General features: G+C 37.5%; 2 protein-coding genes across 10 annotated transcripts; one reads left to right on the top strand and one right to left on the bottom strand.

Annotated features, from left to right (window-relative positions):
* The first annotated feature begins 5,984 nt into the window (after nucleotides 1-5,984).
* Nucleotides 5,985-9,819, top strand: LOC121268043 (BTB/POZ domain-containing protein At3g05675). The gene is made up of 3 exons (XM_041172150.1): nucleotides 5,985-6,256; nucleotides 7,800-7,874; nucleotides 8,230-9,819. Exons 2-3 carry the CDS (start codon nucleotides 7,836-7,838, stop codon nucleotides 9,541-9,543), a joined length of 1,353 nt encoding a protein of 450 aa, XP_041028084.1. The 5' UTR covers nucleotides 5,985-6,256; nucleotides 7,800-7,835; the 3' UTR covers nucleotides 9,544-9,819.
* Nucleotides 9,820-11,591: 1,772 nt separating this feature from the next.
* Nucleotides 11,592-16,074, bottom strand: LOC121267322 (BEL1-like homeodomain protein 1). 9 transcript variants are annotated; one of them, XM_041171171.1, is made up of 8 exons: nucleotides 15,932-16,074; nucleotides 15,721-15,811; nucleotides 15,231-15,304; nucleotides 14,755-14,876; nucleotides 13,740-14,603; nucleotides 12,982-13,355; nucleotides 12,814-12,874; nucleotides 11,592-12,724 (listed from the first exon to the last, which is right to left on the bottom strand). In XM_041171171.1, exons 5-8 carry the CDS (start codon nucleotides 14,562-14,564, stop codon nucleotides 11,894-11,896), a joined length of 2,091 nt encoding a protein of 696 aa, XP_041027105.1. In that variant the 5' UTR covers nucleotides 14,565-14,603; nucleotides 14,755-14,876; nucleotides 15,231-15,304; nucleotides 15,721-15,811; nucleotides 15,932-16,074; the 3' UTR covers nucleotides 11,592-11,893. The 9 variants fall into 9 exon arrangements, with proteins under 9 accessions (XP_041027105.1, XP_041027110.1, XP_041027109.1 ...); XM_041171176.1 differs by having other exon boundaries at nucleotides 13,740-14,594; XM_041171175.1 differs by lacking the exon at nucleotides 15,231-15,304.
* Between the last annotated feature and the right edge of the window lie 5,135 nt (nucleotides 16,075-21,209).

Below are 21,209 nucleotides of genomic sequence, written 5' to 3'. Positions count from 1 at the left end.
AAATTATAAGCTAGAAGTAGTCCTTTTATATGTGTTATTACAGAATAATATTCCGCTGCCACCTCACCGATACACACAATAGAATCCTCAACAAACTTGCTAGCATAAATTGTAATTTATACAGATATTTAGGGATAGTTTAGTCTTTTAGATTATACAACATTAGATGATTCATTCTTTATATTGATCACTGTACAGCATAGAAAGTAAGTGAAAAAGATCATCATAATTATTCCAAATTGTGCGCCTTCGTCGTCTCTGTTTTTGCCCTGTCTTTCGTCCATTCCTGTTGAGCTTATATCAAGTTCAGCTCCATTTTCACTAACTCTGACATGGTATCAGAGTAGTGAACGATGGCCACCAGCGATCTTCCTCCTCCCAACAAATACACCAATTTTGCAGACCCAACCATTTCATATAGACTTGAAACCTCAGACAATCCCGGCACTGTGCTTGTCACGGAACTCCTCAATGCCGATAACTTCTGCACCTTGTCTCGATCAATCCAAAGAGTAGTCAGAGCCAGAAATAAACTTGGATTCCTAAATGGAACCCTCACAAAACCATCCAAACCAACTTGGATTCCTAAATGGAACCCTCACAAAACCATCCAAACCCGATGACCCCCTTTTTGGGCTCAGGGAAAGATGCAACAACATGGTTGTGTCTTGGTTGCAAAACTCCATTAGCGTCCCTTTACGTTCATCGGTTGCTTTCGTTGACGATGCACACCAGATTTGGAGCGAACTGGAAGAGCGCTTCTCACCACAAAATGGACCACGTATATATGAACTCAAGAAGCAGTTGGCCAATCTAACCCAAGACGATGATTCGGTCAATACTTATTACGGTAAACTCAAATCTATTTGGGATGAATTATCAATTTATGACCCCTTACCTGTTTGTTCTTGTGGCTCAACCAAGCTTGTTTCGGACTGATATCAACGGGATTGTGTACTACAATTCCTTATGGGTCTTCATGACTCCTTTGGCAATGTTCGAGATCAGATTATGTTGATTGATCCCCTACCGCTAGTCACCAAAGTTTTTTCCTATATCCAACAACAAAAGAGACACTGAGCGTTAACCACCCCAAACCCAACTAATGACATCATTGCTCTTGTTGCTCATAAATACACTCGCACCCCTTTTCCAAACCAAGGCAAAAGAGATAAACCCTATTGTTCCCAATGTAAAATCACGAGACATACATTATCTAACTGTTTCAAATCTGGCAATGCAATGGCACCTGTTTCAACTCACTGTGAGATGACTGGCCATGTTATTGATCTTTGTTACAAACTTCACAGGTATCCTCCCGGCCATAAGCTTCATAAACTAAAAGCCAATGTTGCTTCTCTTGACGCATCTGAAGTCACATCTAAACCAAGCTTGTCATTGACAAATGAGCAATATCAATTATCAAGACTTTATAGCCTTGCTGCACAGTAAGGATTCTTCACCATCCCCAACCATATCCAGATGGTTATTTCTTCTAACCCCCACTTCTCTTCCGTTGCTGGTATCTGTCTTTGTCTCTCTTCATCTTATTCAATGACACCTTGGATTATTGATACAGAGGCAACAAATCATATGATCTGCCACCCCTCTCTTTTCAAGACCATTACATCATCTATTTCCCAATCTGTTAAACTCCCTAATGGGGAGCTTGCAGTAATCACTCACATTGGTACCGTGCAAGTGACAACCAACATTTTAATTCACAACGTTCTTTGTGTACCATCCTTTAGTTTTAATTTGTTATCTACTTGTCAACTTGCAAAACAATTGAATTGTTGTCATAGTTTTCTTTCTACTTTTTGTTTTATACATGGCCTTTTTCCCTGGACAACGATTGGAAAGTGTAGCATGGAGCATGGTCTTTACCACATTCTTACCGATCCAGTTTCACCACATGCCTTAACCAATACTTTGTCCCAAAATTTTCACTCTCAAAATCATATTTTAGCTGCTGTACAACCTGCCGGTAGTGCACATGACTTATAACACTATCGGTTATGCCACCCATCCACTTCCCGTATGCAATTAATTTCTGATTACCATATAGAGACAAAAATGAATACAAAGCAAATTTTACCTTGTTTAATTTGTCCTCTTACCAAATAGTCTCGCACTCCCTTTAATTCCAGCATTCATACAACTTCTTCTTGTTTTGAACTTATACATTGCGATTTATAGGGACCCCACTCAATTGTTGCACACGATGGCAGTAGATTTTTTCTCATCATTGTTGATGATTATTCCCGTTGTACTTGGGTCTATTTGTTGAAAAAGAAATCTGATGCCCGTGAAAGCCTCATGTCTTTTTATCACTTAATTGCAACACAGTTCAAATAAAAATCCTACATAGTGACAATGGACCCGATTTTTTCATGCATGATTTCTACTCTAAACATGGAATTATTCACCAAAAATCATGTGTCGAGACACCCCAACAAAATGGCTTAGTCGAGTGCAAACATCGACACTTAATTCAAGTCGCTCGCGCCCTACGTTTTCAGTCCAGCATCCCCTTGCGTTTTTTGTCTCATTGTATCCTCACAGCCACTTATTTGATTAATCGCATTCCCACTCCTATTCTTCAAAACAAATCTTCCTATGAAATCCTATTCCATAAACCACTCTCTTGCTCACATTTATGTGTATTCGGCTGTCTAGCTTTTGCCTCTACACTCTCCCACCATCGCCAAAAATTTGACCCCATAAGCCATTGTTGTGCATTCCTCAGTTACCCTTTTGATGTCAAAGGCTATAAATTATTAGACCTTGACACTCATCAAACATTCATCTCGCGCGACGTCGTCTTCCACGAAACACTTTTTCCTTTTCACATTCCCTCCCTTCTTCCCAACCCAAACACACTGCCCAATCCAACACCAAACTTCTCCCTACCTGACCCTGACTCCAATTACACCATGCTGATACCTATTATCCCACCCTACGAGCCACAAGTCTCACCTCACCTACCACCTAATCAAACACCAAACTCACTCTCTGCACCCTCACCTCCTTCCCCTCACCACCACTCCGACATTCCACTCGACCACTCAAACCTCATGCCCACTTTAACAACTACAACTACCCCTCCTCACTCAACCCGCCACATTTACAAACCATGTCATCATCCCACTTGCAGGTAGCCCGTGACTCCATTACTCCTTCTTAGGGGTGTAACCGATCCAGGTTTGGACAAAATTTAGGACCAAACCGGTATGTACCGATTTTGTATTTTTTAAAACCGATTACGCACCGGTTACCCTTTCTAAACCGGTACTTCCAGTTTTACTGGTTTCCGGTCCGATCCGATTTTCTGATTTTTTTAAAATGTAAGTTTCACAATTTATCATTAAAAATTTGTTTATAAAGTTAAAAAAAAATGATTTAAAAAAATCTGATTTATACTTTTAGTAATATATTAGACTATATAATAGTATTAATATTAGACTATTGGTATAGTTATAAGTTATATATTAGTATTAGTTATAAACTTTTAGTGATTTAGTATTAACATTTTATGTAATAATTTATAAATTATAATAAGAAATTATTTCATATATGAATATATATAATTATATATATTATATATAAAAATTTCACATAAAAATTTATAATTATACAAAATATATAAAACTTATATATATTAATATATATATATAATATTTTGTATAAAACTTATATATACAATAATACAAATATTATTTTTTATATATAAAAACGGTCCGGTCCGAAAAATCCTAAAACCAGAACCGGACCGGAACCGACTGGTTTTCACATTCTAAGAACCGGTCTCGGACCGAACTGGTTCAAAATCGGTCCGGTCCAGTCCGATTTTCCGGTTTAAATTTACACCCCTACTCCTTCCTCATCTTGTCTGTGTAAGCTCCCTGCCCACCTGGTAAAGCATTTCCTTTCTCTGCCACTCTCTCTTTTCATAGATTATCTCATTCTTATTTTTCTTTTACTTCAGTTATTTCATCATCTCACGAACCCTCCTCCTATAGTGAATCTATTAAAAATCATAACTGGTGTGTGGCTATGCGATCTGAAATAACTACTCTCGAACTCAATAATACTTGGTCCCTTGTTGACTTACCTCATGGAAAATATGCTATAGGTTGTAAATGGATTTTCAAGATCAAATATCACTCCAATGGCAGCATTGAACGCTATAAGACGCGTTTAGTCACCAAAGATTTTGCCCAACAAGAAGGGCTTGACTACAATCGAAACTTTCTCACCCGTGGCTAAGCTTGCCACAATTTGCACTTTATTAGCTGCTGCCTCCATTCAAGGCTGGATCCTCAAACAATTCGATGTTCAAAATGTCTTTCTTCACGGCAACTTAGATGAAGAAGTATACATGCGCACACCACTTGGTTTTTCTAAGGGTTCTCCTTCACAAGTGTGCCAGTTAAACAAAAGTCTATATGGCTTGAAACAAGCCTCACATCAATGGTACCAAAAATTTTCTAATGCTTTGCTTGATTTTGGTTTTCAGCAATCTAAAGCAGACTATAACTTTTTCACTCAATTGAAAAATGGATCCTTCACTGCACTCCCTGTTTACGTCGATGACATTATTGTGGCAAGTTCAAATATGGAATCTGTTGATGCTCTCCAAGCATTTCTAAATGAACATTTTCGAATCAAGTCCCTTGGCGACCTTCGTTATTTTCTCAGCATCGAAGTAGCCCGTTCTTCCAAGGGAATTTCCATTTGTCAACTCAAATATGCGCTTGATATTTTAGCAACGCAGGCACACTTGGTTCTCGGCCCATCAAAATCCCCATGGATCAAAACCTTAAACTTAGCAAAACACATGTAGAACCTCTCTCGGATCCACTTCCTTACCGGCGCCTAGTTGGTCTGCTGCTCTATCTGACCCTCACTATGCCTGATCTCTGCTACTCAGTTCAACACTTGAGCCAGTTCATGTCAGCCCCTACAATGACACACTTACATGTAGCTCATCAAGTCCTACGTTACATCAAGAATGCCCCTGCATAAGGCTTGCTCTTTCCTTCCAGCTCTCCACTTACACTTCGTGCATATTCAGACACTAATTGGGCATCATGTGCTGACTCACGTCGCTCCGTTATAGGATTTTCTGTCTTCCTTGGCCGTTCACTCATCTCATGGTGATCAAATAAGCAATCCATTGTATCCCGAAGCTCTGCCGGGGCTGAATATAGGTCCATGGCCTCGACTTCCAGTGAATTGTAGTGGTTATCTTACATCTTTCAAGACTTGCATCTACCCATTTCTCTCCCAATTGATTTATACTGTGACAACCAAGCCGTGCTGCATATTGCCAAGAATCTCGTCTTTCATGAGCACACCTAACATATCGAGCTAGATTGTCACCTCATCCGCGACAAGATCCAAGCTGGATTTCTGCATCCATGTTCCATTCGATCAAATTCTCAGCTTGCGGATGTGTTCACCCAGGCTCTTTCTTCATCTCAATTTTTGTCTTTGTTATCCAAAATGGAGATAGAAAATATCTATGCTCCATCTTGTGGGGGGATATTACAAAATAATATTCCTCTGCCACCTCACCGATACACACAACAGAATCCTCAACAAACTTGCTAGCATAAATTGTAATTTTTACAGATATTTAAAGATAGCTTAGTCTTTTATATTATATAGCATTAGAAGATTCCTTCTTTATATTGATCACTATAGAGCATAGAAAGCAAGTGAAAAAGGTCAACATAATTATGCATAATTATAAATATCATTTCTGTTGTAATATTTTTCCTATGATTATGTACAATCTCTTTACATTTACCAGGGAAAAAAAAACAAACGGAATAGTAGTAGGGAGAAAGGGAAGCCCCATCCCCGCGGGCCGCGGCTAAGATCTGCTTCATGAATTTGAGGCCATGCAAATTGGGCCTGAGGTTGGTATTATTATTAGGGCTTTATAAGTTCAGGAGTGCATCAGAATTAATGTTATATAGTTATTAACCGCTCTTCTCTTCAGCCTGGCCCAGCTTTTGTGCGTGAGGGAATGTTGATCACAGTGATTGAGGATGCCGTCTGCGAAGCCGAAAGTAACCGATACTCTCTGTTCGCGGAAAGAGAACCCGTGTGTTGTAACCAACAAGACCTGACCCTTATCCTGGATTCCTGAGAGGGAGAGAGAGCTTTCTCTGTTGCTTGCTGAGTTGCTGATGCAAAATAGAAACAGGCTTCTCTTCCAGTAATAGAAAAAGTAAAAGAAATTACGGTACCGGTTCTCTCTTCCAAACTGGGTTTTTGTTGGTTATCTTTTCCTTTTTCTTAATTTCATTGTCTTCAGTTTTGGAAAAACAGTGATTTTTTAGCCTTTTTTATTGCTTTTAGTTTCGAATTTTACTTTGAAGCACTTGTTTTCCATTGTAGAAAGAGTGGATTTGAGTGTTTTTGTCACATACATGTATCATTTTGTTCCACACAGACTGATTAGGACCAAAATGTGTAACCGTAGTCCTTTTATAATATAAGCCTTGAAGTGGTTTGGGTTTTGCTTATGTTTTTACAAATGATATCAATGCCAATCCCGACTGGAAGTGTAGGATTAGAGCTGTGTCATAACGGAATGGCTTGACCAGAACGTCAAACATATGAGTGGGGAAGATTATAACACTCCCTATTTGTGGGAGAGTGGTGAACGTAATCCCACACTGCTTGGGAGGGAGATGTTATTGGCACTTATAATGATTGCAAGGAAGCTCTAATTCTAACTTTGACTAGTCCTTTTAGAGTATAAGCCTATATGTGGCTTAGACTTTTCGTTGGGTAGTAACAAATTACATATTGAAGGAGATGATAATGTCTTGTGTAATTGAAACTATTTAAAACATAATACTCCTTGGAGAAAGACTAATTTTGAATTGTAAGAACATTAGTCGAGAAGTAAACTTAAATGTTATGATTTCTTATGTATACAAATAAAAAAATCAAGCTTCTGATTGCGTAGCAAGAATAGGCATCTCATGAAAGAACAACAGTTAAGACTTGGGAGCAAGAATTTCGTTGAGATTTTTTAGAGATTATTCATTAATAATTTTATGGCTCAGGTTGTAGATAGCGTTTTCATTCATGACGTAAAGAAATATATTGAGATTTATAATCATGTGTTCCATCGACGCCTCAAATGAGGAACTATAATCTTACCTTAGGTACCTTAACTTGCTGATTTCTTTACAAAGTTCCGTCTGTTGCCAGGTTTAAGCTTTTGCTTAGTAAAATCTCATTGTTATCTATAGAACATCACACATCTAGATTTTCCACATCTGTTAGGCACTTAGCTGTGCGTTTTGCTATGAGAATATGTACTTCTCAGTTCTCTCCACTGAAAATCTTAACCTTTGCTTGAGATGATTTATTGGGATTTCAGCTTCATTGGTATATTTCTAGTCTCTCACTCTCTGGTTGGGAATAATTATTGTTCTTTTTCAATATTTTACTTAGAAAAAGTCAGTTACACGTTGCAACATTGCTATCCATTGAAACCATAATATTTTTCACATGATAAAGCCTACTACAGGTATCAGTAGGGGGTTTATAATCGAAGAGAATTTTTAGACCATGTTGGAGATCAGTATGCGACATTCATTTCGGAGTGAGATCTAGTTTTGATTATCAATGACACCATTTACAGCAAAATAGCCTCTAGTATATATTAGTAACAATTACTACAAGATTTGGCATGTCTTGTTGTTCTGGTTCCATTACTTGTTGCCGATCATGTGTTTGTAATAATACACTCAAGTTGATTTTTAATGTAGGTTGTTCTCAGGTTCCGTAATGTTAATGCATAAAAGATGCATTCTTTAGTGCCCATTGCTCCCATGGACTCTCCTGTAAGTTTTGCACGTGATTTTTCATGTTTAATTTTTGTGGTCTTATCATCATATTTCTTTGTTATTTTCATCAAACTGACATAAGATTGCTGAACTTTCCTTTATTTTCTGTTCTCTGTTGTTTGTTAAAAGCTAGCTGAACCACTGCACTATTTTTTGGTACTGTCGAGTGGTTTTGTCCACTACCAGAAGCAAACTTTATGAACACTTTTTTTTTGTTTTATTAGACAGCCACTTGGAAGTTAAACTCACAAAGTTAATGCCATTTTATACATTCAAAGAATGTCTTGACCTCAAACGCTGACTACTCAGTTGCCTTGTTTTTCCTGTACCTCATACCTGTCCTTGCTTTCAGGTAAATGAAACAGGGGTTCCTAGCAAGATCGGTGACCGATCAACAAGTGATGTAGTTGTGAGACTGCGAACACAGGATGGCCGAGATGATTGGATGTACTGTCACTCCCACCTACTCATAGAAAAAAGCAAGTATTTTGCTGACCGCCTCTCTGAGAATTGGCCGACATGTCAGATCCTTGACTCACGCAACTGTGTTGAAGTTTACTGCCATGAATCTGACTTTGACTACTATGTCAATGTTCTACGCCTTCTCTATGTTGGTGTAGACGGCTTAGATTTGGATGACATTTGGCATGGTGTTAGAAATGCCCTTGGCATACTCCAGGTGGCTGTTGAGCTTGGTTGCCCACAAATTGTTACTGCTTGTGTAAAATACTTGGAAGCTGTGCCTTGGGAAGAGGCCGAGGAGGAGGAAATTTTAAAAATCATACCACGCATGGGATTACAAGCAGAGCCCATTCTTGCCCGTCTGCAGCCAGTCAATCCCTCAGCTATCATGGGGATTTTTTTCTCGGCCATCCGATTTGCCACATCATCCCCTCCTCCAGCCATGAATGATCTTAAAACTTCAGCTCAGGAGCAGCTTGAATACATGCTAACTGAAGATGATGATGCCCCTTTATTGACTGCTGATGATGGGATAAAATTGGAGGTGAAAGAATGTGTAAAGAAACTATTTTCCAGATTCAACAACCTATTAGAAACTTTATTATGTGAACCTGTGGAATCGGTTTGTGAGGCAGGAATAATGCAGTCATTTCAATCCCATCTATCTGATTTGTCATGGGCTGGTCAGATATTGAATAAGCTGGAAATTATGAGAGAATTTGTCAACAACTGGGTTGATGCATCGGATAAGATAGTTAAGGTTGTTGAGCAAGCCAGTTCAACTGCTGAAATTACTGAGATAAAGTGCAAGGTTATTGAAGTTGCAGCGAAAGTTTTAGAGGCAATTGGCTATGGCACTGTTATAATGCCAACTGCAAAACGGCTTCATATGGTGAAGGTGTGGCTTCCATTTGCGAGGGTCACAAAACCATTGATTGACTGTGTCACAACTAACAGCGAGGATGCTCTGGCAATTAAAATAGATGGTGAGCTATGGCAATCCTTGGAATCCACATTTGTATCAATAATTCTTGCATTGCCATCTGAGGACCAGGCAGAGATTTTAACTGAATGGTTAGGGAGTGAGCATATTCGGTATCCAGACCTGATCGAGGCATTTGAGGTGTGGTGTTACAGGTCCAAGGTTGCCAAGAGAAGACTATCATTAGTAACGTGCAACAATGGTATTACCCACACACTTTGACCTATTCTTTTTAATGTTTTCATAGATTGCCAATTTGGGCACCCTTTAACAATAAAGGGATGTACAAAAAAAATCGTCCTCGCTTAAAGCAGAATGCAGGTTTGGAAAGGTAAAACTGTTGCTAAAGTAGGAGCAGTCTAAATTACCAACCCCTGCTTTGAGGTCCTTGTTCAATGTATAAAGTTTTAGGTTCTCATAAATCTTGTGATGTAGAACCTCTTTAATTGTAAAACTTCTTGTCGTCGAGTAACTGAAATCATACTGTTGAAATTTCTCCAACCAGTTTTGATCAGAAAGATGAAAATTGTATTTAGCAGAAAGCTTCAATAGATAGTACAAATAGTGGATATGCCATTATGCTATGCTGAATGAGCATGACGCCTTGTCATGCTTTGTTTAAGGATAGCTAATGGATAAATCTGCTGGGGTACATTTGATAGTTTAGTTTAATGAAAGTGGAAATACATGGTTAAGTTGAATTAAAAAAATTTTTTCTAATCAAGCATGCTTAGTATTATAAAATGAAATCTGAAATACATCATAGGTTTAATTTGAATTAATTCACTTGCATAACTTCTTTTAATAGCACTCTCTTCTTCTATTTTTGTTCTTTTTTATTTTATTTATATCAGTTCTTGTCATAGCACTCTTGAAAGCTCATATACCATCCAAGGAATCTGAATCGGCGTGGATATCGCAAATCATTTCTTATAACTATGCTACTTTCTGGACCCTTTTTTTTGGTCTATAATTTTGGCTATGATTTGTTAATTAAGAATGCCTTGTCGAGATTTTTTTTTTTGGTCTTTCATGGATACTTTCAGGTTTTATCCTTCTACAAGTATGAACCTAAGATCCAATTGGTACATGGTGACGAGGAAAATGTGTTCAGGAGACACTGTTTCACTTTCTTTTTATTTATTTATTTATTTGGGGGATGGGGTATTGACCTACAGACCTCCATTTTGGAGTCTGGGGTTATGTCAATCAGATCACAAGCCTTTGGCTAGTGTTTTCAGTTATTCTTGTGAAAAATAACTCTAATGCAAACTTTTCACAAGGAAAACTGTTTCTGAAAGATTACTTATGCATTCTCTGAAATGGTTTTAAATTATGCATCCAGTTTTAGTTTATTGTGTTCTAGCCAAAGCTACCAAATTTAGGTCAAAACTAGTAATTACTTTTAGTAGTCCAAGAAGATATCAGTATTCTTGAGTGGAATTATGAATGATCAGGCCAAAAATATATAAAATATTCTTGAGTAGAATAATTCTCCATATTAGTTACATATATTGCTTAAAAAGTCTTAAGAAGACACCGGTATCCTATCCTTTGCCTGTGAAGTAATCTTATAAATTTGTCTTTTATATATTGACAATCTGAGAATACTTTCTACCATATTCTTCGTGTATATATATTAGGCCCACCCACCGCAACAAGTGGCTTGGTTTCTCATGTTTCTTTCGTTTTTTCACATGCATGATTAATCTGATATAGTTTTTTTGTTTGTCAAATACCATAAGAAATATCTGGTCTATACTTCAAAAAGACTAGTCAATGATATAATTGGAGTCTCATTAGAACCTTATAAAGAGTAAGAACTTTTCAGTCCCAAACAATGTGGTATCCCATATACCATCTACCCTTATCCTTATCATATGGGATGTCACAAATATGGTCCATATATATCTGGTCCAGGACTAGAGGATCGAAAAGGGATTTGATTTCTTACATGCTGGTAGAATGCTAGTATATATATGTTCTACATTTTCAATATTCATGACATTGTATATCTCTAAGCAGAGTGCAAGTATAGGCAATCTTGAACAGGATGTTTTGCCGGTGAACACACCTCGATTCAGTTCAAGGACAATCAGGAATGACTGAGAGATAAAATATTATATAACTTGAGTTCATGTATTGTTCAAGCTTCAATTCGAGAAAGGAAAATTTAGTAGTCTGGTCTATTTTCCATTTCAGAACCTTGGAAGTAAAATTGCTGCTTTCCTTTTCCTTCACATTCATCGATCACACCAGCACCCCGCACGTACTAACAATCATTAATATTATTGTATACCCAGAAAACTAATTTTTATGACACCAACCCATCTATCCATCTTCAAAACTTATAAAAATAATATACAATCCTCAACCATATGCTCTCAAATCCTAAGCTGTCTAAGAACTGAAATGGTTCTATATTCCATGTATAAACCTATACTAAAGTAAATTTTCTTCTTTACACTACCATGCATTTCCTTGTCCCCTACTATTTGAGTGAATAATAGGAAGGAATTGTGAAAGATACCCTGAAAACCCATGACACCAACTGTCTCATATATGCGCTTATTCAGGCCACAAAGTCGGGCAACAATTGCGCAGCAAACCTCTTTGGGTTCTGAATGTTGATGCTTTCATATGCAGCTGAAGAGTGAGGGTTGGCGTTGCTTATGGCACCAAAGTCGTTCGGTTCGCCGACTACTCTTCTTCCCAATTGAATGTTCTGGTTAGGGAGAAACGAATGGTGGGTGGCGGACAAGGAAAGGTTTTCACAGTGAGGGAGACCGAGTGTGAGAGAAACACCATTGCCTGAATACCTTGGTGCAAATTGTTCAGTATCATACCTTCCAATTTCACCTATTGGGTATTGCCCAAAACCTCCAATGAAGTTCGTTTGGCCTCCCATGAATGAGTAGCCATCTCTGCCCTGCCTCTCATCACTGAATTTCATAGAAACTTGCTCATTGTTTGCCTCATTAGGCTTGAGATCCACGTTTATTGATGGAACACTGCTTGGAGAATGCAGCATCTCATTGCTCCTCTGTTTCTTCGGACTTCCTTGTGTAATCCCTTCCCATTCTGAGGGCCCAATGAGAGTGAATCCAGATTGGTTCCTAACATTTCCTCCAACCGGAGATGTTGAAGCTTTGGAGACTGAAAAAGCAGGAGCAGCGTTCTGGTTTGTAGAATTCTCTCGTTTCGAATTGAAACTTTTGGTGCGATTTTCAGTAGCAGGACTTTTCGCCTGCGGAGCACTGGACTTTGATGCTGAGTCTTCATTGCTCTTGCTGATTTTTTCCTCTGATCCATTCTGCTCTTGCTCCTTGAGTTCCTCCATATACATCTCTTCCACCATTGGTTTCCAAAGCCGAACTCGAGCATTGATGAACCAATTAGACACCTGCATTGTCACAAAGCTATTCAACATGAAAAAAAATCCACAAATATGGGAAACAACTGTAAACAATGCAATGACTTTGATGAATATACCTGGCCCCTAGTAAGCCCTGTCTGCTTAGCAAGCAAGTGCTTGTCTGAATCCTTCGGATATCTGAAATCCAAATTGAATAATCTCAGTTAAAAAACAGAAAACTTCCATTTTTGCCACATGGAATAACAAAGGCAGATGAGATTATGAGACTATTCTGAGTTGCTTACGGGTGGAGAAAGTGGTCGAAAAGCCAAGCACGAAGAACAGAAACTGATCTTTCAGGCAATCCTCTCTGCGGTCTCCAAGCATTGTGCTGGATCATTCCCAACTGTTGAAGAGCTCGTTGTTGTCGCAGCTGATGGTCAACGTACTTGAGTCTTGAACCTTCAATCTTGCCGCCTGGGCTATCTTCTTCCCCTAGGCTCTTGTTCGCAGCTCGAATTTGGCCCGTTATTGAATCCTTCAAACATCGGAATTGCTTTGAGATTGTTTGTAATGCAAGGGCTGTGTAGGTTCTTGCTGATCCTATTCCAGCCGCTTGTTCGAACGTGGAAATCACAATCTGCATCTGGTTGTGGTATTGTCTGTACCTTTGATCCACCTTCATATAACAAAACACCAGAAAACAAAAATCAAATAAAGATCATAATTCAGAGTGCCTAAACAAAGCAAAACGCTTAGAATCTTTAAATATTTCAAGAAAAGCTCATGACTTCAACATTTTTCTATTCTATTTATAATAAGACTGATCAAATTTCCTGGAAACTACGTCCTAAAAGCTGAACCTCGAAAACTTATCAAGATTTTAATTAAGGAATCAACGAAAGGAACGCCTGACAAGATTTTAGACCCGGTTCTCTTTGATCAGGAGCTTTTACTCGAGTACAGTTCGATGGAAAACCAAGCCCCACATACAAACATAAGCCAACCAAAGTAGCTTGAGACTTGTTACAACCATGTGTGTATTTACACAGAGAAAGCATACCTCATCAAGCATGTTCAGCAGCTTTGCCTTCTTCATCTGAATTTCCTGCCTCTCGGCCGTCGATAGCTCAGCAGCACGCTTTCCGCTTGCTTCACCGCCGACAGAGCCGTCACCGCTCTCGGCCGCCGATGATTCTCCCATCACCTTAGCTCGCCCATTAGCTTTCCTTAATATCTCACTCTTCATTCCGTTACCGACATTCACAACCTCGTCTAGAAGTTCTTGAGCAGCCTTCAAGTACTTAGAGCTCAGCAGAACATTACGCATGCCCGAAACCCCATTAGTCACCCCCGAAGCAGAAGAAGATGACCCGCCCGAAATTCGCATATCTTCTCCCGATATAGCCGAAGCTTGAGCCTGTGATGGAACTTCACGGTCGGCCCTGAATGACCCGTACCCAGGTTGCTGTGAAGACAGGCTCAAGGACAGCCCCTGCTGTGCGCGTGGAGTCTCACGCGCCGCTGCGTTGGGTTCAAGGGAGTTCCATAAATTATACTGAACACGAGGGACGAAGCCATGCAAGGCGGAGATCTCGTGGTGGGCGTTCATGGATTGAGAATCAGGATCCTGAGACGCGGCCGAAGCCATAGTGGGAAGCGGGATGCCAACGAACTGCTGGGTGTGGGGTTGCTGCGCCTGAGGGAGGTAGGAGTTGGCAGCTGCAGCCGCGGCGACAGAATTTAGAAAGACGAAGTTGTTGGCGGTGGATTGTACCTGTGGTGGCGCTTCGGAGTATTGGACGTAGCCAGCTGGGTTCATGAGCACGAGAGTTTGTAACCCGTCGGCTGCTTGGATTTCTGAATTGCCATGAAAGTACGTCGCCATCGATTTTCTTGGGGAAAATATTTTATGTTTCTGAAGTTACTTCATTGAAAAGAGGATGTTAGTTAGCCTTCACATCCAGGTACCAATCCAGAGACACGCACAAACACAAAAAATTACACACTACAACTGAGTTGTATCTATAACGACTTAATACATGCATAGATATGTAATTGAGGGAGTACTTATATACCTTGTGAATATGTCGGAGAGTGAGTCAACCCATGAGATCAGACGACCTTGAGAAATGGGTATATAGGAGCTTTACGCGTCACTTATGGAGTATTCTGTGAAGGTCTTCTTTTCAGGCAAATCCTGGTGAAATCAAGAGGCAAAAAGACAATAATAAATCTATATAGTATGTCGTGATCAAAGAATTGTGTCCAAAAACCCATCATTCTGTAGCTTAAAATTCGCATAATTCTGATCTATCCAAGAGTTTTTTTCTTGACTCTATCCAGGGGTTCAGAAGAACCACTTTATGTGTTCTTCTCAAGAAGATCAATTTATGATTGCTTGAAGTGGAAGGAGGAGGAAAGGGACAAAATTACGCAGCTTTCTTAGCTTTATATATATGCAAATAGAGGGAAGGAGAGAAAAGGAAGGAAAAGATATTGATGGAGAGAGAGAGAAGGAATCAACTAGAGTATTAGCTGATAACACTGGTACCTGGTGTGACGAATATCTGAGTGTGCACGTGCTTCATGATCGTCTCCGCTCCACAAAGGAAAGAGGAATTTGGCCTACGATGACCCAGAAACCATCAGAATTTCAGAGAGAGAGAGTGTGTGGGTTAAGACGAAAGAAACAGTACTGAGGGACATCAAAACAAAAGCTCCGATCCACCGGTCTATATTTGTGTGATCTATCTACCTATAGGACTCATCGGTCTATATAAGGGGATAACCCCCTGTCAGACTCAAATCTAGCTCTGCAACTCTACTGAAAAGGCTCAAAAAAGGCGCAGTACAGGGAGAGTTGGGTTAAAGGGCTGGGAAAAAGATGCACATCTTTATAATTCAACTCATTATCCACACATTTATGTCCATTTTCATGGAAAAAAAAGAAAAAACTTTTTTTAAGAGTATGTCAGAGGTTGAAGATTATTATATGTACATGTTTCTCATATCTCTCTTTTATGGCTTTTTGAGTGAAGTACCTGCGAAGAGCTAGATCAAAACAAAGAGGAACTTCTTCTTGATTTGACCCTCCTCCCTTTTCAAATCAATTGATGCAACCAGGCAGGCACCCTTTGATGAGCAACAAAAGAACTTTTAGAGAGATATAGAGAGAGATGCGTCTGCGTTTTATGAAAAATAAAATAACATATAATGAAAATGCAAGTTCAAGGCGTGTCAGAAGATACGAACAGCTGAAAAACGAGGAAACGTCTCCTTCCACCAAAGCTTAATTAAAAAAAAAAATTATAAGGAAGATGATGAAGAGCAAGAAGGCGTGGAGGGGTCCTATTATGTTCATTTCAATATTAAATATCTCCTTGTCCTTTTCATATTTTTGTTTTCTTCTTATCATCTTTTTTTTTTAATATATATTTTTTGCGGTTGGATGCCAGAGTTTGAAGATAAAGCAAATAAATTCCTAAGGAACAGAGAACCAACCACCATAACATCCAATTTATTGCTTAAAAAGTTAAAAACACGACTAAATGCATTTTCTAAAAAAATACGTATTATTTAATTCGATCATCCGAAATTCATATATATACGGGAAACTCCGGTACTATACATACATAATTCACCTTTTCTCAGTTATTTTCTGTATCCCCATGAAACCCTTTTTCTCTTCTTTTGATTATCATTTATTTTCTTCTTCTTATAGCAGCTTTTTAGAGCTCCCAAAGATCCTACGTAAAAACTGATCATTAGGAAATAATGGGAACATTTTAAGAGACGTAGCCTCTGGTATAAAAATTTATAAGCACGAAAATATATAAGAGTAATGTTCTTTACTGTTGTAGAATGCGTAAGTACCGTGTAATTATTTTGAAAAAAAGTAAAATCTATCATTAAAAAATTAGTTTTTTTTCAGATGAATCTCGTATTTATTCATTTTTTTTAAAAAATTTATGTGATATTTATACACTCTATAAATACAAATATCATTTTCCAATATAAAAAAGAAAAAGTTAGGAGAGCAAGAAAAACAAATTAACGAAATGCAAGAAAATAAAGAGATAAATATAATAAAGATGAGTCCCCACGCTTTTAATCTAATGCAAAAGGCAATCCCAATATTGTCTGCAACAAATTGACATCTGAAAGGACAAGAAATTGTCACCTACAACCCTAATTTCTATTTCACTACCTTACTTACATTAAGTTTTCCATCACTATCAGTAACAATGATGGCGTTAGAATCATGAGCACTGACAGACTTAATTTATAAAAGGTCACTTTAAAGGTTGCAGACTCTGATGTTAATAGGAGTAGTGTTTTCAAACTTTAGACATTCATTCATATTGATCATGATCGGGTAAACAATGCGGTGGTGACCAGGCGGCGTTTCTAATTTTAATAGCTAATGTCCGTACATCGGCCGTTGCAATATCAACTGTCTTCCTGATCTCAGAGTTAATATCAGTACTATAATTAATTTTCTATGCTTCCTAGGATCTTTTACAGAAACACATTTATATATATATATATATATATAGCACTTTGGTTAATTACACTGCCACATTAGCAATACTTAAAAGCTTCTGTCATTGAATGTGGGCTGCAAGTTCTCATAAATGACCATCAATATATATATATGGAAAAATATTTAACCAGAAAAAAATTATAAAAAGTAAATTTACAAATTGATGTAAGACGTCATATTATAAAGTTATTTTTATTATAAAATAGATCTAACAGATTCCATAAAACTATATTAATTTGTGAATTTACCTTGTATAATCTTTTTGTATCTGTAATAATTCTCATATATATATATCTACCACTACGAAGTCAATTTATCCAAAGCTTACTGATGATTTGGAAGGTGAGGTGCTGATTATACTTATATTTCGAGTCCTAAAATTTATATCCATTTTTTTGGGTGCTCCATCGATCTCAAAATCATGATTGTCTGCTGTTCAATTTTCCAAGAATTAACGAACTTGTGTTTCATATTACCCTTAGCTAGGCTCTTAGCCACAAATTTACAACTGCTTATGTTTCAATGCATTTGAACAAAAAACTTTTAAGAAAAAGTTACCGAGTGTACGTGTAGATTGTTCAGGTTTATATATGAATCTTTCTAAGTTATTTTGAGAACTAAAGATGCGCACATACTAGAGTAGAAAAGTAAAGCAGAGCACAACAAAACAATTATACGACATAAAGATTTACGTGATTTGACAATGTGCTTACATCCATAGAGTTGTAAAGAATTTTATTTTCTTGAAGACTAATAAAATATACTTTGGGGTGAAATACAATGTTTAGAATCAGTCACACTGTTCATATTACATATTTATAGGCTGGTTGTATGGCGAAAACTCTAATTTCACAATTCCTGAATTATTCACTTGAGTGAGGTGTCAAGCGAACTCTTTGTCTAATGTTTGCTCGAGCGAGAATCGAGCAAACTCTCTGCATGAGCTTTGCTTAAACAACCTGTAGCACAAACGTCGAGTGAACTTTCTGTTTGACCTTTCTCAAGTGTTGAGCAAATTTTTGCTTTGACTTGGGCTTATGCTCCATAGCTTAAGACTCATTATAGCTCTACAAAAAAATAAAACCATGATAAATCCTTGTTGGGTTAAGTCATCAAATGGAGCTGCTTCAAGAATGAATCAAGCTCTACAAACCTAATAATCTTAACAGTGACATGACGTGAAGTGTGTGGTGCACAGTGGCAATGTGATGGACCAACAATAGATAATCGTTGCAGCAACGAGGGAGAAAATTAGGTTGTGACGCGAAAGATGTTGTATTTGAGAGAGAAATTAGGAAACCCTAAGAGCATATAATTTGCCACATATATTATTTACATGTATACCGGATGGATTAAAATCCACCCACCCTCCCTTCCTTACCTCCTATAAAACTATTTGGGTATGATCTATTTGTTACCCTCGTGAGTAGCTAGGTAGGTGGATTTAGTAGGTCCCCATGCACTGTTCATTCATATATATAATCTAATTATTGAGGCATAATTAACTAAACTTGTGAAAAACTCCCAAGAGGCCAGTAGTAGTACAATCTCGCAAATTGCTCGATCGAGTTTATCTACAAGCTCTACTAAATTTATAATATATATTAGTAAGCTAGCTAGCTATGATTTGAACAAGAAACTTCCGAATCCGAATATTGTCAAATTAGAACTGTACATCTTGATTATGACACCGGGTCAGTTGGGTTTATTAATTAATTATCAACGTAAGAGTGATCTTAGCGCGCAATTTGATAATAATTTAGCAATAAAAGTAATGATTACATTGTTGGACGATTAAGTACCCTAGCTAGCTAGCTTTGTCAAGATAAATTCATCACATAGCAGACTAGATATCGAGGTGTAACGACCAGCCTTGTACATGATGCCGTACTACTAAGATGTCCCCCGACCCCTTCATGGTATTATTATCAGTTTGATTAGAAACATGTATGTAAATGTATGTAAGTAGCACACACACATCACATCATGATAGTAATTAATCCCCCAGGCTTCCCTGCCATGCACCATGCTTGTTGTGGTGCTAGCGCTGATCATCCACTAATCAATGATCATGCATGATGTATATATATTATAAATGAGATTAAATATTATAACTGGGTATGGTCGACCCTCGTCATCATGTGCTCTATAAGAGTATTTGAATAATGTGATCATCAGTACTGTACGACTAATTTCTTGTTGCCATTAATTGTCACTTTCTTTTCACAAGAAAATGACTTTGGAAAGAAGTCATGAACATTTTAGATGCTGATCGGGATCGATTTCATGCTTCCAAAATCCTGGTCTGTATATCAAAAAGAGGCAAGAAAAAGATTGCAGAGAAGAAAGTTTATATATATATATATATATATATATATATATCTGTTGGAAATCAAGCACATGAAGCCATATAATATGTATAATTAATGTGCATGATCAATTATATGTGCACCAGAACTAAAAAAAAAATATAAATATATATAATTACACGATTGATGATCATCCTCATCAACCAGACCCCACCCCAACCCCCACCCTCCAACCCGGCCCTAAAGATGTGGGTGTTGATCATGTGGGGCTACGGCTATTACAAAAGTAACATGACCTACTTTTCAATCTTGACCATTGGTCTGGTGAAAATACACTATTGCCATCACAAATGAAAATAACGTTTATTGGTTTTTTGGGAACAACCACAAAGTTTTTTATCTCATGTATGTAAGGGTCAAATGTCAGAGTTTGGCAAGTTTTCTGGCCTTTTCTTACAAGAGTTTAGATGCTATCACAGTCTGGTATATGCAAATTGCCATACACGAGAATTTAAGCGGTAATTTTCAGAAATTATATATATATAGCTGATCAGAATAATATATATATAGTGGTCCTGGCTGGCTATCTAAGTTTGTTGACCAGAGTGGTGTTGCTTTCAAAGATGGAGTACCCCATGTCTTTAATTGAGCTACAAAAGCGGCTGGCTGCTTCTCGTGTGCACTGCTTTGCTCGTCCTTTCCTTTGCGAGAATACCCGCCCGTCACAAGACGCAACTGTCATTGGGGTTCTCTCGAAGATAAATAGAAGCTAGCTAGGCTCCCGGCCGGCCACCTAAATTAACTTATTATAAGCTGCTTAGAAAAATATTTATCATGACCCCCAATTTATATATTATGATCTCACTGTCGTCATCATGATCATGCACTTGTTACATATACACATATGTACATTACACACGTGCATATATACATGTATGTATATATATATATATATATATATATATATTATAAAGTACTAGATTTAACATATTATATCAAGTTACGTAATTTATTTATTTACTTTTGTGAAATCTTTTTAAATATACACGTATGTATCTACATATAAATTTGAAACATATCATAGTAAGCTCGCATGCGTATATATACATAAAAAATCATAATTATTGTTTTTAGATAGTAGTACATATATATATATATATATATATCATTTAATTAATTAGTACCTAACCCTTTTGCAACGACTTTATCGGCGGCCTTTTGTCAATTAAGTGGTTACTGATTTCACACGTAAAATTCATCGGATTATTCAAAAAACAGTACTTTGCATGATTTCCATCATTATTGTATATATTCTGTTTATCTTGTATCTAGTACTGCCACGTATACATAGATGGTACTCTATTTAATTAGTAGAAAGCGGTTTATTAAATCAATTAAGCAGTTGCTGATCGATTGCATAACCTAGCAATTTATTTTTTTGACGATCTTATATATACCGTTTTACGCACATATATATATATATATATATATATATATGGCACCATGACTGTTGTTGTAATTTTATGAATTTGCCTAAAAATATATATACTAACGACGAATGTGCCGTCTTTTATTACTTCTGATATATAATATGCTTCACTTTATACTGGAGATCATATTAATGAATTATAGTGATTGCTACAAATATAGATCATCAATAATTTTTTTAGTTAAATCA

The sequence above is a fragment of the Juglans microcarpa x Juglans regia genome, chromosome 5S (genome assembly GCF_004785595.1).
Source record: "Juglans microcarpa x Juglans regia isolate MS1-56 chromosome 5S, Jm3101_v1.0, whole genome shotgun sequence".
Classification (NCBI taxonomy): domain Eukaryota; kingdom Viridiplantae; phylum Streptophyta; class Magnoliopsida; order Fagales; family Juglandaceae; genus Juglans; species Juglans microcarpa x Juglans regia.
The sequence above is the reverse complement of the archived record's forward strand: the minus strand, read 5'-3'. Positions and strand labels throughout refer to the sequence as shown.